The 16290-nt window shown below is 46.1% G+C and overlaps 2 protein-coding genes and 1 pseudogene across 3 annotated transcripts in view; all 3 read left to right on the forward strand.

The window, feature by feature from the left end:
- Window positions 1-16290, forward strand: part of LOC309562722 — a 169081-nt pseudogene that overhangs the window by 138328 nt on the left and 14463 nt on the right. The window lies entirely within an intron of this gene.
- The window catches only part of LOC309564419 (uncharacterized protein), a gene marked incomplete at its 3' end in the record, with an annotated part of 909898 nt that overhangs the window by 69689 nt on the left and 823919 nt on the right, over window positions 1-16290 (forward strand).
- LOC309563474 (uncharacterized protein) lies at window positions 1663-16279 on the forward strand (the record flags this gene model as incomplete). Its single annotated transcript, XM_082267867.1, has 3 exons — window positions 1663-1744; window positions 14040-14323; window positions 14489-16279. Exons 1-3 carry the CDS (start codon window positions 1696-1698, stop codon window positions 16277-16279), a joined length of 2124 nt encoding a protein of 707 aa, XP_082123993.1. The 5' UTR covers window positions 1663-1695.

The raw sequence follows: 16290 nt of genomic DNA on the forward strand, positions 1-16290 counted from the left end.
AAAAAAAAAAAAAAAAAGGAGGGGAGGGAGGAAAGGGGTAAAGACAAACAGGGGGAAGACTCCCCCTCTCCAAATCCCTCCCTAAGGTCTCCCCCTCCTCCCCTACACCTCCCCAAGCCCCCAGATCACCTCTCTCTCTCCATCTATGTCTGCAGCAGCCTAGTCCCCTCTTCTGACAAAATAAAAGTATTCCAAAGCTCCCAGGTCTCCATATATAACCCACGTTTACACTGTGATGTCAATACTAAGTCTTCCATTCTGTTAATCGCCTCTACCCTGTGTAGCCAATCTCTTATTGTCGGGGGATGCGGGTTTTTCCATAATGCGGGGATACAGGCCTTTGCCCCGTTTACCAAATGTCTCACCACTGACTTCACATATCTCTGTGTGGGAATATCTGACAGATGAAACAAGAAAAAAGCAGGATCTTCATAAATAGTGTATTCCGTAAATTTTTGGACAAGGGTTTTCACCTCAGTCCAATATCTCAAGAGTTTCGGGCAGGACCAAAAAATGTGAAACATGCCTGCATCTTCTCCTCCACATCTCCAGCAATTCGCTGATGTACCTGGAAATATCTTATGGAGTTTATAGGGTGTATAGTACCATCTGGTCAATATCTTAAAATTAGTCTCCTGAGTTTTAGTACAAATAGATGTTTCAAAAACCAGCGAGAGCATCTTCTGTTTTTGTGATGCTGTGAAGATGCAGTTTAGATCATTTGCCCATTTAGTCAACCAGGACAGGTCAGGGTTGTCCGGTGGTGATATTAATAGGTTGTATAGTAGGGAGAGCGTGTGTATTAACACTCCTTCTCCTCGACAGTATCCCTCAAATTTAGACAGACTCCTTGAGTATTCTGTCGGATTTGACAGGGCACTCAGAAAGTGGTGCAATTGTATAGCCGACCAGAAGGTTAACTTAAAGTCGCCCTCCTGGTTCATTAAAGTCGTTAATGTCGGCCAATTACCTGCTATCAAAAATTGCTCAACTCGAGCTCCCCCGGTTTTACCTAGCGCGCATAAGTCTGGAGATGAGAATCCAGGTTTAAATCGAGGGTTGCCAATCACCGGGAGCAGTGGAGAACTGGGGGGAATGATAGAGTATCTCCTATTAACCAGGTGGCCTATACGCAGCGTGGTGCCTATAAGAGGATGTAGTCTCAGTTGTGAAGGTAAGTCTGCATAACACCAAAGTGCTCCTCTGAGGGGGATATTTGTTTGTGCTTGCTCTGCATTAGTCCATAATTTAAATGTTTGATGTCTACACCAATCTACCACCCTACTCAAGTGGGCTGCCTGAAAATATTTTTGCAAGTCCGGGAGGGCTAAACCTCCGTACTTTTTTGGCCAAGTTAATTGCTTCCGCGCCAGGCGAGGTTTTTTCTTTGCCCAAACATACATTAATTTTTCATCCCTCATTTTTATTTTTTTAATATACATTCCTTTCCTCTGCGGGTCTTAAGCCCAGTCACATGTCATCGCGGGTCCTCTTCCTCCTTCTGTTCTTCCATCCGAGGGTGCATACTGAATGATGTGTCATTTGTGTCTTCTATATCTGCCTTGAGTTGACTTAAGTAGATGTTTTCCATTATTTTTGGTGTAGGGTGAAGAACCGATTGATATAAAAGCTGAGGTTAAAGAAGAAGTAAAGACGTATGTGGGGGGTGATCAGCCTTCCACGGAGGAGGTTGGGATGATTATGAAAAGTGAACAGGGGGACATTTCTCTACCTATCCACACAAGTAAGTAACAGAAATAGAATTTTATTTCTGAGTAAGGATTGTAGTTTAAGAACAAATGTTAGATAATTATCAGATCTTCACATCGTCCTGTAGGCAGGTTCTAAAAGGCTAAATATGTGTTTTGCCTACTAAAGGGTTAATGTGTGGCGTTGCAAGAGTTAACACTTGGTGCTGTGATGCACCTTCCCCCGCATGTGTCACTTCCTTAACCGGACCGGACCTCAAGGTCTCTCCGCGTGTGGGAGGTGATCAGTGAGGACGCTGTAAAGAGGTGAACTGAACTGTGTGGTGGAGTTTCCCCTTAGCGGGACTCCGGTAAGGGTTCCAAGGACTGGACTTTTGATGCTGTTTACTGGGATGCAACTAAGCTATAAAACGTTATGAACAACGCCGCACAGCTCTGCCAAACCCAGTACATTGTTATTGGAGAGAGAATGTGGAAATGCATTTGCGATTCTGTATATCGCTCATATGTACTTCTATGGAACCTTGACAGAACTGTAAATGTTCTGACCCCACATGAAGGCGAATGAAGGTATACTGATAATAGCTGTGTGACTTCCTACCTTCGTATCCGAGCAGTGGGGCAGACCGGACCGGCAGATGCTCAGGTTAGATGGATCCAGACTTAGGCATGAGGATGAAATCAAACGTGGGTTTATTCAATCCAGGTACAACAATAGACGGTGATACAATACTGTTCTGTAGTAATGGTATCAATACTGTCCTGTTGGTGTCTATCCTGAGGCTAACTGCTGGTCAAAAACTGATGCCTTCACAAGTCCAAAAATGTGGAGTTTCCAGTCACACAGCCATAAAGAACTGAAGATGGCTGCTGGATGTGATAAGACACACAGTCTGAAAAACCTCGCCCATAATATCAAAAACTTTACTAACAACAAAGGTGTGCGGCATGCAAATTCTGGCCAGCAGATGGCAGCGGTACAACAATGCATAGAAACAACGCGGTGAAAGAAAGATTGATAATGCAATGTACAAAATAACTATGAGGAGAACAGCACAGTAAATATAACTTTATTCACTAAAGAACTTATTAACTAAGAGTAACTGTTACTTTGGAAGAGAAGGTGCTTTACAGTGTACTGGGGAGAACTGGGGAACAGAATTTACAATTTAAGTCTTGATGTCATGGACTGAAGAATAAATAGAAGCAGCAGCCAATTTGGGACGGAGAGTATAGCGGTGGCCAATGACAGAGGTTTTGTAGGTAAGGGTAGCTTGGCACGTGGATGGGCCCCTATGTTAGGGCCCACTGCAACACAGGGACCGTGCGGGGAACCGTGGTGTGCAAGGCTTTGCAAACTAAGTGTGGTGGTGCCCACCTTTGCCATGTGCTGGGTTGTGATCCATGCCAAGCTGGCCATCTCCATCCTTTGGACACTTTTAGTACCTGTAAGTGTGCATGGCCTTATTAGTAATGCACTGGAGTTGGCACATCTGGAGTATCGATCTGCTCATGTAATGCTTCTTGTACTATACGCTTCACATGATTGCATATTTTCCATCAGATTCATTACCTTGTGTTCTGGTATAAGTGATTGCAGTCTCCCTACCACCTTTTCTATTTATTCAGTTTTCATGCAGTGCAGAACTTTACAATTTTAATATCCAGAATAGTTTATACAGAGTTGTCATAAATACTGGTCCATCTCCATTCCTCAATATAATGTCATGTTCCCAACAAATGAGGTGGAGATACTGTACACCATATGAAAGGTCCATCTCCATTCCTCAATATAACGTCATGTTCCCAACAAATGAGGAGGAGATACTGTACACCATATGAAAGGTCCATCTCCATTCCTCAATATAACGTCATGATCCCAACAAATAAGGAGGAGATACTGTACACCATATGAAAGGTCCATCTCCATTCCTCAATATAACTAGAGATGGCCCTGCGGTTCGCCCGGCGGTCGGTTTGCAGCAAACTTTGCTCGTTCGCTGTGCGCCGATTATGCGAACATATGGCGATGTTCGCGGCCGCCATATTATTTTACATTGTGAAGAACTTTGACCCATGACATATCCATCAGGTGGTACAGGACAGCTAATTGAGACATTTCAGCACATGGACATACCCCCTACCTTATAAAAGACCTGATCTGGCTGCCATTTTACATTCTGCCTTTTGTCAGTTTAGGAAGAGGTTTGCTGTGTGGAGCAGGGACAGATTGTCAGTGACCCAAATCGCTCGGTAATAGGTGCACAAAAGTCCTTTTTAAGGACTGGTATAGGTGTACTATTGATTGGTGTGCAGTATATAGGGTTCTAATACACTTACAATATACTTTCTAATATAGAAAGCATATTATAGTGTATTAGGGTACTGCAGAAATTTTGCCTCTTTCGCTGCGTTAACTCTGCTACACACAGTGACAAAAAAAGTTACTAGAAAATATTTTTCATAACTGGTGTGATAAACCAGTGGTCCCCCAAAACGACAGATTGAAGCGGGGTGTTATATAACAATATACTTTCATAATAGTGTTTTTGGGTACTGCAGAAATTTTGCCTCTTTTGCTGCGTTAACTCTGCTACACAAAGTGACAAAAGTTACTGGGAATTTTTTTTTAGAACTGGTGTGATAGACCAGTGGCCCCCCAAAACGACAGATTGAAGTGGGGTGTTATATTCCTTCTTCCACATATACTGCGCTTCTCTAGAGACTTTTGTCACAGGGTCATCTAAAAAATGACAGGCAGAGGAAGGCCCTTCCGCAGGGGTGGTAGGGGTAGGGCAGGAGTACCAGGCCGGAGCCAAAGTGGGAAGTTGCAGAAGGTGCATTAGATTACGTCAAAGGACGCACCAGACTTAGTTGAGTGGCTCACTAAGCCTTCCTCTTCTGCACCCTCTTCACTCTCTGCTGTGTGCACCCACAAAGACACCACCACCATATACCCTCCGCTTGAGTCACAGGAATTATTTTCCGATTCATCACAAGACATTTGCGATGCGCAGTCATTGTTGGCATCAGATCAGGAAGAGGAGGTAGCAACAGCTGCCACTCAGCAGTCTGACAGTACCCAGATCAGCCCAAGGAGGTTGGTCCCCGCTGTTGCTGCCTACTCCGAGATCCCAAATGTTATTGATGGGGAAGGTGATGTCGATGACGTGTCTATGAATGTCACGTGGGTGCCCACAAGAGAGGAAGAGGAGGGGAGTTCAGAGGGAGAGATGGACCAGCAGATAGGGAGGAGAAGCAGGCCAAACTTACATTGCACAGGAGGGACAAACCAGACTGCTAATGTATCAGGAGCGAGCCATCAACCATGTACGGTCACATCTGGCGCTCCCAGGACGCTGGCACATAGCTCCGCAGTGTGGGCTTTTTTTAACCTGTCCGCTGCTGACAATAGTGTTGCCATCTGCAGCCTTTGCAGTCAACGCAAAAGTCACGGTAAGCCCAACACTCATCTAGGGATGACCGCCTTAAGAAGGCACCTGGACTCCCATCACCGAGCCCAGTGGGAGCAACGCCGTCAGAACCCACAAAGCCACACTCCAGGCTCTCACCGTCCAGCCTCTTCTCCTTCTCCTCTCTCCTCACGATTGTCCTCCACTCCACCTTCCATCATGCCATCATTAAGTTTTTCTGGAAAAAGGCAGGCTTCCGTGGCCCAAATGTTCGAGTGTAAAAAAATTATGACGCCGGATAACCCACTTGCTCAACGGTTGACCGATGGCTGGTCGGAACTGATAGCCCGCCAACTACTGCCATATAAACTGGTAGACTTGGAGGCCTTTAGAAAATTTGTGGCCATTGGAACACCACAATGTAAGGTCCCAGGAAGGAAATATTTCTTGCAGAAGGCATCCCAGAGCTATATGGCCATGTTCAGCGGCAAGTGAATTTATCTCTGGCACACAGTGTCAGTGCCAACATACATATGACCACAGAAATTTGGTCTAGCAAACACGGGCAGGGAAGGTATATAACTTTTACTGCCCACTGGGTGAACCTTCTGACGGCCGTCAAGCATGTAACCCACGGCACCCGTGTAGATTTGGTTTTACCGCCACAGATTGCATGCAGGCCTGCCTCTTCTTCTCCTCCTCCATCCTCCCTTTCCTACTCGGCTGACTCCTCCTTTTCCGCTGCTACCGTCTCTTCCGCTGTGCCGCCCAAGATCCCCAGAACCTATTCAACATGCCAGGTGAAACGTTGCCATGCTGTGCTGCGTCTGTTGTGCCTGGAAGCCAAGAGCCACACTGGTCCTGCACTGCTTTCAGCTTTGCGTTCACAGGCAGATCAGTGGCTAACACTGCTCAATTTGACAGTTGGTAAAGTGGTGTGCGACAACGGGGCCAATCTGCTGAGCGCACTGAAACAGGGCAAAATTACACACGTGCCATGCATGGCACACGTCCTGAACTTGGTTGTGCAGCGATTCTTTGTCAAATACCCTGGGGTCCAGGACATCTTGCGGCAGGCCAGGAAAATCTCGGCCCATTTCAGAAGATCTTAACCACTTTACCACCGCCCACAGTAATATTACTGCGGCAGAGTGGCTCGTTATCGTCTGACGACGTAGTACTACGTCGTCAGACACTCCCCCTTCTGGGCGGCGCTTGCGCGCCGCCGGAGGCTCGCTCCCGCTGTTTTCAGTCACAGCGGGAGTCGGGCCAGGGGAGGAGCAGCGGCGATCGCCGCCGCTCTTCCCCCGATCGTCGGGGGATCTAGTGTGGAGATCCGCCCGCCTGTGTAAACACAAGCGGGCGGATCTCCATAGTGACAGGGAGTGACAGATCGGACTGTTCAGCATAACTGGACATCCAATCTGTCCATGACTCACTCAGTCCCCTCCCCCCCCACACGTCAGTAAGCACCAGGCATACATTAACCCCTCCCTCTCCAATAAAATTAACCCCTTCCCTGCCAGTGTCATTTTTACAGTAACAGTGCATATATATAGCACTGATTACTGCAGTAATGTCACTGGTACCCCCAAAAGTGTCAAAAATGTCAGTCAAGGGTCCGATCTGTCCGCCGCAATGTCGCAGTCCCGCAAAAAAATCGCAGATCGCCGCCATTACGCATTAAAAAAAAAACACCAAAAATGACAGAAATCTTTCCCTTTGTTAGTAAACGCAATAACTTTTGCGCAAACCAATCAAAATACGCTTATTGTGATTTTTTTTACCAAACATAGGTAGCAGAAAACAAATTGGCCAAAAATTTAAAAAAAAATTGGTTTTTACATTTTTTTTGGGGGGAATTTCATATAAAAAAATGTTAAAAATATTGTTATTTTTTCAAAATAAACGCTCTTTTTTTGTTTATAGCGCAAAAAGTAAAAATCGCACAGGTGATCAAATACCACCAAAAGAAAGCTCTGTTTGTGGGAAAAAAAGGACGTAAATTTCGTTAGGGTACGGCGTCGCACGACCGCGCAATTGTCAGTTAAAGTCGCACAGCGCCAAATCGCAAAAAGTGGCCTGGACGGAAGACAGCAAAATCCTCCGGTGGTAAAGTGGTTAAAATTGTAAAGTTCTGCACTGCATGAAAACTGAATAAATAGAAAAGGTGGTAGGGAGACTGCACTCACTTATACCAGAACACAAGGTAATGAATCTGATGGAAAATATGCAATCATGTGAAGCGTATAGTACAAGAAGCATTACATGAGCATGGCTCGCCTTGCTGACGTTCAGCGGTGACACAACCTGCCCATCAGACGTCTTTATTGTGATTGCCCAACGCGATGGAGCTCAACCTTGTATATGCTTGATAGGCTGCTCCAGCAGAAACGTGCAGTTAATGACTACCTGTACGAGCTCTGCGGCAGGACAGGTTCTAGGGAGCCTGGGTTTTTTTCACCACGCCAGTGGCTGCTCATGCACGACGCATGCAGACTTCTGCGGCCATTTGATGAGATCACCAAACTAGTCAGTCGCAGCCAGGGCGCCTTTAGTGACATCGTACCTTACGCCTTCTTTCTGGAGCGTGCATTGCGTTGTGTCATTGATCAAATCGTCGAGGAGCTGGAAGATGAGGAAGTCGCAATGCTGGATGAATTTTCAGGGGGCTACTCCATATGAGACAAGTCAACAGCAGGAGTCTGAAGAGGAGTCAGAGGAGGATGGTGCCGGGGCCGATGAGGAGGAGCAAGAAGAGCATACTTTAAACCTTTCTGGGATCCCTGGTGTTGTCCATGTAGGGGAGAGAACGAGGACGACATTATCCTGGATGATGAGCAGGAGCCAGGCCACTACACCGCTTCCAGTTTAGTGCAAATGGGGGCCTTCATGCTCCAGTGTTTTAAGAGGGACCCCCGTAGAAAAAGCATAAAGGGCAAGAACCTCTACTGGGTGGCAACGTACTTAGACCCCCAGTACAAACAAAAAATGGCGGAAATGTTACCACCATCACAGAGGGCTGTCAGAATGCAGCACTTCCAGGCTTTGCTTCGGGAAATGCTGCATTCTGCTTTTGCGTGCGGTGGCAGAGGAATTTCCACTTAGAGAAACAGCTGCAGGTACCAATCCAACAGCGCTTGCAAGAAGAGGGCAGTTTGAAGATGTGTTGGTCACTTCTAGTATGAGATCATTCCTTCAGCCGACCCATCCACAGCTGTCCTCCTGATCCAGCATCAGGGAACGCCTAGACCGACAGGTGTCCAACTACATCGGGTTGACGGCCGATGTGGACGCTCTGAGAAGTGATGAACCCCCTGGACTACTGGGTGGGCAGGCTTGACCTCTGGCCAGAGCTTACAGAATTTGCAATGGAACTGTTGGCTTGCCCCTCGTCCATTGTCCTGTCCAAGAGGACGTTCAGCGCAGCAGGGGGGATTGTGACCGATAAGCGCACTCGCCTAGCTCACGACAGTGTTGACTACCTCACATTTATAAAAATTAATGAGGCATGGATCTCGGAGGAATTCAACACACGTGACCAGTAGACCATGTTTTGATTCAAATTCCTCAAATTCCTCATGAGAGCCCACAAATATCCGCCACCACCCATACCAATTCATGGTCCCTGTCTTAGGTAAATACAGCGGCATAAAAGGCCTTTTATGTCCATTGAATACCTAATGTACCTCCAGCCACAGAATACCAAGTTCTTTGCTGTCAGATAAATGCCTGTGGGCTAATTTTTGGGGCCTGTACTGGCCGACACTTACTTCTGTATCCTGTGTATGCCTAATGTACCTCCAGCCACAGAACACAAAGTTCTTTGCTGTCAGTTGAACGCCTGTTTGCTAATCTTTGGGGTCCTGTTCTAGCCGACACTTACTTCTGTATCCTGTTTATGCCTAATGTACCTCAAGTCACAGAATACAAAGTTCTTTGCTGTCAGATGAATGCCTGTGGGCTCATTTTTGGGGCCTGTAATGGCCGACACTTCTGTATCCTGTGAATGCCTTAATGTACCTCCAGCCATAGAATACTACGTTCTTTGCTGTCAGGTGAACGCCTGTTGGCTATTTTTTGGGCCTGTACTGGCCGACACTTACTTCTTTATCCTGCGAATGCCTAATTTTTCAGGCTGGCTTTGAAAATCAATAGGTCTGTAAAAGTTCCGTTAAATTGTGGAACGGATGCAGACCCATTTTACAGACGTGTGAATGGACCCTATATGTATTTGACATGTATTTACCGGCTGTTGTCAGTTCTGGCTGATTTAGAAAAAAAAATAAAACATTTTTTGGCTGGGAAAAAAAAAACTTCTGGTATGTCAGTGTCCATGTTGTGGGACTATTTGTGCACAGCTAGTAAGTATTATGTGGCTGCAAATATGACCTGGAGGTTTTAAATGTTCGCCTGCCATTAAAGTGAATGGGGTCCGCGCAAAATTGCGGTTCGCGAACATTTGAGAAAGTTAGCGGATCGTGTTCGCGAACCACACCGTCCAATGTTCATCCATCACTAAATATAACGTCATGTTCCCAACAAATGAACAATGAAAATTTGCTATTGTCACACTGATCCTCCTCCTGGCCAATCAGGGAGCGGGTCCTCCCGCTTCCTGATTGGCCAAAAGGCAAACCCTACGCCATTGGCCCAGGAGGAGGCGCCGCGGGAGGACTGAGGAGATGCGGGAAGCTGAGGACTAAACTGAAGAGAAGTGAGGTAAGTGCATGGACGGGTCTCGCGGGGGGAAGCTGGCGCTCTGCATTGAAAGGTGGCATGCTGGCATCTCTACATTGAAAGGGGGCAATGCTGTGGCACTCTGCATTTATTGGGGGTAATGCTGTGGCACTTTGCATTTATTGGGGGCAATGCTGTGGCACTCTGCATTTATTGGGGGCAATGCTGTGGCACTCTGCATTTATTGGGGGCATTGCTGTGGCACTCTGCATTTATTGGGGGCATTGCTGTGGCACTCTGCATTTATTGGGGCATTGCTGTGGCACTCTGCATTTATTGGGGCATTGCTGTGGCACTCTGCATTTATTGGGGGCATTGCTGTGGCACTCTGCATTTATTGGGGGCATTGTTGTGGCACTCTGCATTTATTGGGTGCAATGCTGTGGCACTCTGCATTTATTGGGGGCATTGCTGTGGCACTCTGCATTTATTGGGGGCACTGCTGTGGCACTCTGCATTCATTGGGGGATTGCTGTGGCACTCTGCATATATTGGGGGCAATGCTGTGGCACTCTGCATTGATTAGGGGCAATGCTTTGGGCACTCTGCATTGATTGGGGGCAATGCTGTGGGCACTCTGCATTGTTTGGGGGCAATGCTGTGGGCACTCTGCATTGATTGGGGGCACGCTGGGCACTCTGCATTGATGTCCCCCCCCCCCCCAGTGGGCCACAGAGAAATTATCAAACGTTGACCGGTCCGCAGCGAAAAAAAGGTTGGGGAGCACTGCTGTACACCATATGAATGGTCCATCTCCATTCCTCAATATAACATGATCCCAACAAATTAGGAGATACTGTACACCATATGAAAGGTCCATCTCCATTCCTCCATATAACATCATGTTCCCAACAAATGAGGAGAAGATACTGTACACCATATGAAAGGTCCATCTCCATTACTCAATATAATGTCATATTCCCAACAAATGAGGAGGAGATATTGTACACCATATGAAAGGTCCATCTCCATTACTCAATATAACGTCATGTTCCCAACAAATGAGGAGGAGATACTGTACTACATATTGTAACCTGGGGTAGCTCTGGAATGACCGCCAGCCAGTTTGGTGAAAGCAAAACAGTTAATTTATTTGAATCCCAGAAAAACAAATTTCCCTCTGCTGCCTTTCAAGCCTCCCTCACCTGGGACTTAACCCCTGAGTACCACGAAAGCTCTGCATCTGACCCCATTATAGGGACTACAACTCAAATATCGGGGAAATGTACCTGCCATCCTGGACACATTCCCAGTGTCCTGTACATACCCCCCCCCCCCGTGCCTCGACGCGGAGGTGTCGAAGGCAACATGGGACACCCTACAGTGTACCCTAGAGAGAGCATCCGTGTTCTGGTGTTGCTTTCCTGGCCTGTGTTCAACTACAAATTTGAACTCTTGCAACGCCAAAAACCACCTGGTAACTCTAGCATTCGTGTGTTTATTCTGTCTCATCCAGGTTAATGGGGCATGGTCTGACATCAGGCGAAACTTCCTACCGAGGAGAAAATAGCGTAGTGAGTCTAGAGCCCACTTAATGGCCAGGCACTCCCGCTCCACTACAACATAATTTCTCTCGGCGGCTGTTAATTTTATACTCAGAAAAACTACGGGGGGTTCCTTCCTATTGACCTCTTGGGACAGAACAGCTCTCAAGCCTTCACTGGAGGCATCTGTTTGACAACAAATTCTCTTGAGAAGTCCGGAGCGACCAGCACTGGATACTGACACAAGGCTGTTTTAAGCTCCTGGAAAGCCTTTTCAGCCTTGTCATTCCATTTCACCATGACTGACTTTTTACCCTTTGTCAGGTCTGTGAGAGGTACAGCCATAGTGGCAAAGTTGGGGACAAACCTGCGGTAGTACCCCACAATACCCAAAAAGGCTCGCACCAGTTTCTTCGTGATTGGGCAGGGCCAGGCCTGGATAGCCTCTACTTTGTTCATCTGTGGCTTCACCAGCCCTCTACCTACAATGTACCTCAAGTACTTGGTTTCCTCCATAGCAATGGCACACTTTTCCGGGTTCACAGTAAATCCTTCTTTCTTTAGAGAGTCTAAGACTGCCTGAACTCGCGGAAGATGGGATTCCCAGTCAGTAGAAAACAGACAATGTCATCTAAATACACAGAAGTGTATTTCTTATGTGGGCGTAAGGTTCTATCCATAGCTCTCTGGAAGGTAGCTGGAGCGGAATGCAAGCCGAATAGCATCCTTTGATCCTGGAAATGGCCATCTGGGGTAGAAAAGGCAGTCTTTTCTCGGGCTTCCTTAGTTAAAGGTATTTGCCAGTAGCCTTTGGTGAGGTCTAAGGTAGTGATGTATCGGGCTGGTCCCAACCTTTCTATCAGTTAATCCACTTGGGGCAATCGGATATGCGTTGAACTTTTGATACCTCATTGAGTTTCCTGAAATCATTACAAAAACGCAGAGTCCCGTTGGGCTTCGGTACCAACACAATCGGGCTCGACCACTCGCTCTCAAATTCCTTAATGATATTGAGTTTGAGCCATTTTCCGGACTTCCTCTGACACCGCTTTCCTATGTGCCTCGGGGATACGATAGGGTTTCACTCGAACCTGCACATTAGGTTCCGTGACAAGATCATGTTTAATAACCGTGGTAAGACCTGGCAGTCCCGAGAACTTCTCCCTATTCCTCTGTAAGAACTCCTTCACCTGCTGCATTTTCGGCTTGGTTAGGGAGGTGGAAACTGGGACCGAGTTCTCCCCTACCAGGGGCATAGGACTAACCTCAGCCAGGGCAACTTCCTGGTCACAGTCCTTCCAAGGCTTTAGGAGATTTACATGGTATATCTGATAGGGCTTCCTCTTCCCAGGCTGGTGTATCTTATAATTAACCTCCCCAACCTTTTCTACCACCTCAAAGGGCCCCTGCATCCTGGCTAGGAACTTACTTTCCACCGTAGGTATAAGCACAGACACCCGATCCCCAATCTGGAACTGTCTAAGTTTGGCAGACCGGTTGTACACCCTTCTTTGTGCCTCCTGCGCTTTTTGCATGTGCTCCTTGACCAGAGGCATCACCTTGGCAATCCTCTCTCTCATCTGAGTTACATGTTCTACAACTGTCTTATGAGGAGAGGACTCACTTCCCCACGTTTCCTTCACTAAGTCTAGTAGTCCCCTTGGTCTTCGCCCGTACACCAATTCAAACGGGGAAAAACCTGTGGACACTTGGGGCCACAACAGTTCATTAAACAGTTCATTTATTTGAATCCCAGCAAAACAAAAGGCAGCTTACTTCAGCCAAAGTAAATAAACAGTTCAAATCCTGGTATTGGTAATAAAGCAGCAGGCTCACCACTAGTCTTTGGTTTCATACAGGGGTCAGGCTCCTCCAAAGTCTAGGGTGCCAGGCAGGCCACGGAGGGGGAAAGTTAGCAGCCCATGGCTCAGCTTGTCTGAGAGCTTCCACTCACTACACAGCTTGTGAGTCTCTGTCTCTCTCCCATTCACTTCATTGACACACGTGCTGATTTCCCTCTGCTGCCTTTCAAGCCTCCCTCACCTGGGACTTAACCCCTGAGTACCACAAAAGCTCTGCAACTGACTTCATTAAAGGGACCACAACTCAAATATCGGGGAAATGTACCTGCCATCCAGGACAAATTCCCAGTGTCTTGTACAATATGAAAGGTCCATCTCCATTTCTCAATATAACGTCATGTTCCCAATAATGAGGAGGAGATACTGTACACCATATGAAAGTTCCATCTCCATTCCTTAATATAACGTCATGTTCCCAACAAATGAGGAGGAGATACTGTACACCATATGAAAGGTCCATCTCCATTCCTCAATATAACGTCATGTTCCTAGCATATGATGTGACATCTCCATTACTCCCCATAGTCGTCACTAATAAAAAAAAACACATTTTATGTAGTGTTTTGTTGTTTTGGGTGTTTTATATCCTTTAATATTATTCATTTTAGTAACAAACCACTAACGCATTTTAGCTAATGAAGATTTAGTCAGCTATTTATTAATAAGGAATTTGCAGATCATATATGGACTCGGTGTGAAGACTTTTCTGATTGATTTTGGAGGGAGAACAGGAGCCCAACTGTGAGATCGGCATTTCCACTGACGGGGAGGAGGGGCTAAAACTCCAGTTATTTGTGACCAACTGACATTTTTTACATTTCTTTCCAACAGATGGATGTGATGTCGGGAATTCCTCGGAGAGACATCTTCTATTATCTGCTGATTGTAAGTCAGAAGATAATGTCATCACACAGGATCCTCCAGGAGGAAATCCAAATACACAAAATATCCATCACAGACCTTCCTGTCCGGAGACATCAATGGATCCCTCTGATCAGGGGGAATCTTCTCACCAATCACATACTATGATTGCAAATATCCATTTAGGATCTCACACTGCAGATAGATCAACAGATCCTTCTAATCCCAAGGAATCTTCCTCACCCCATGAAGGGGTACTCTGTGTTGACAATCTATTCTCGTGTTCAGAGTGCGGGAAATCTTTCACTCAAAAGAAAGCCATTATTAGACACCAGAGAATTCACACAGGCGAGCGTTCTTATTCATGTTCAGAGTGCGGGAAATCTTTCAGTGAAAAGAGAGCCATTAATAGACACCAGAAAATTCACACAGGCGAGCGTCCTTTTTTATGTTCAGAGTGCGGGAAATCTTTCACTGAAAAGGGACACTTTGAGCAACACCAGAGGTTTCACACAGGTGAGCGTCCTTATTCATGTTCCGAGTGTGGGAAATCTTTCACTGCGAAAGGAAACCTTGTGCAACATCAAATAATTCACAGGGGCGAGCGTCCTTACTCATGTTCAGAGTGCGGGAAATCTTTCACTCTTAAAAAAGGCCTTGTTGGACATCTTAGAATTCACACAGGTGAGCGCCCTTATTCTTGTTCAGAGTGCGGGAAATCATTCACTGATAAAATACAGCTTGTTAGACATCTTAGAATTCACACAGGTGAGCGTCCTTATTCATGTTCAGAGTGCGGGAAATCTTTCACTGAAAAGGGACACTTGGAGCAACACCAGAGACTTCACACAGGTGAGCGTCCTTATTCATGTTCAGAGTGCGGTAAATCTTTCACTAAGAAAAGAAACCTTGTGCAACATCAAATAATTCACAGGGGCGAGCGTCCTTACCCATGTTCAGAGTGCGGGAAATCTTTCACTTATAAAACACAGCTTGGTAAACATCTTAGAATTCACACAGGTGAGCGTCCTTACCCATGTTCAGAGTGCGGGAAATCTTTCACTTATAAAACACATCTTGTTAAACATCTTAGAATTCACACAGGCGAGCGTCCTTACCCATGTTCAGAGTGCGGGAAATCTTTCAGTGATAAATCAGGCCTTGTTAAACATCAGAGAATTCACACGGGCGAGCGTCCTTTTCTATGTTCAGAGTGCGGGAAATCTTTCAGTGTTAAAGAAGGCCTTGTGCAACATCAGAGAATTCACACGGGTGAACATCCTTATTTTTGTTTGGAGTGTGGGAAATCTTTCACTCATAAAGGATACCTTGTTAAACATCAGCAAATTCACACAGGAGTGCGTCCTTATTCATGTTCAGAGTGCGGGAAATCTTTCACTGAAAAGGGACAATTTGAGCAACACCAGAGGCTTCACACAGGTGAGCGTCCTTATTCATGTTCAGAGTGCGGTAAATCTTACACTACAAAAGGAAACCTTGTGCAACATCAAATAATTCACAGGGGCGAGCGTCCTTACACATGTTCAGAGTGTGGGAAATCTTTCACTCTTAAAAAAAGCCTTGTTAAACATCTTAGAATTCACACAGGCGAGCGCCCTTATTCTTGTTCAGAGTGCGGGAAATCATTCACTGATAAAATACAGCTTGTTAAACATCTTAGAATTCACACAGGCGAGTGTCCTTTTTTATGTTCAGAGTGCGGGAAATCTTTCAGTGATAAAGCAGGCCTTGTGCAACATCAGAGAATTCACACGGGCGAACGTCCTTTTTTATGTACAGAGTGCGGGAAATCTTTCCGTTATAAAGTATGCCTTGTGGAACATCACAGAATTCATACGGGCAAGCGTCCTTATTTTTGTTCGGAGTGCGGGAAATCTTTCAATAATAAAGGACACCTTGTGCAACATCAGAGGATTCACACAGGTGAACATCCTTATGTTTGTTCGGAGTGCGGAAAATCTTTCATTCAGAAAGGACACCTTGTGCAACATCAGAGGATTCACGTGGGCGAGCGTCCTTTTTTATGTTCAGAGTGCGGAAAATCTTTCATTTTTAAAGAAGGCCTTGTTAGACATCAGAGAATTCACACGAGCGAACGTCCTTTTTTATGTTCAGAGTGCGGGAAATCTTTCAATACCAAAGGAAACCTTGTGCAACATCAGAGAATTCATACGGGTGACCTTCCTTAAAGCGGAGTTCC

This window comes from Pelophylax lessonae (assembly GCF_965119305.1).
Source record: "Pelophylax lessonae genome assembly, chromosome: 9".
Lineage (NCBI taxonomy): Eukaryota > Metazoa > Chordata > Amphibia > Anura > Ranidae > Pelophylax > Pelophylax lessonae.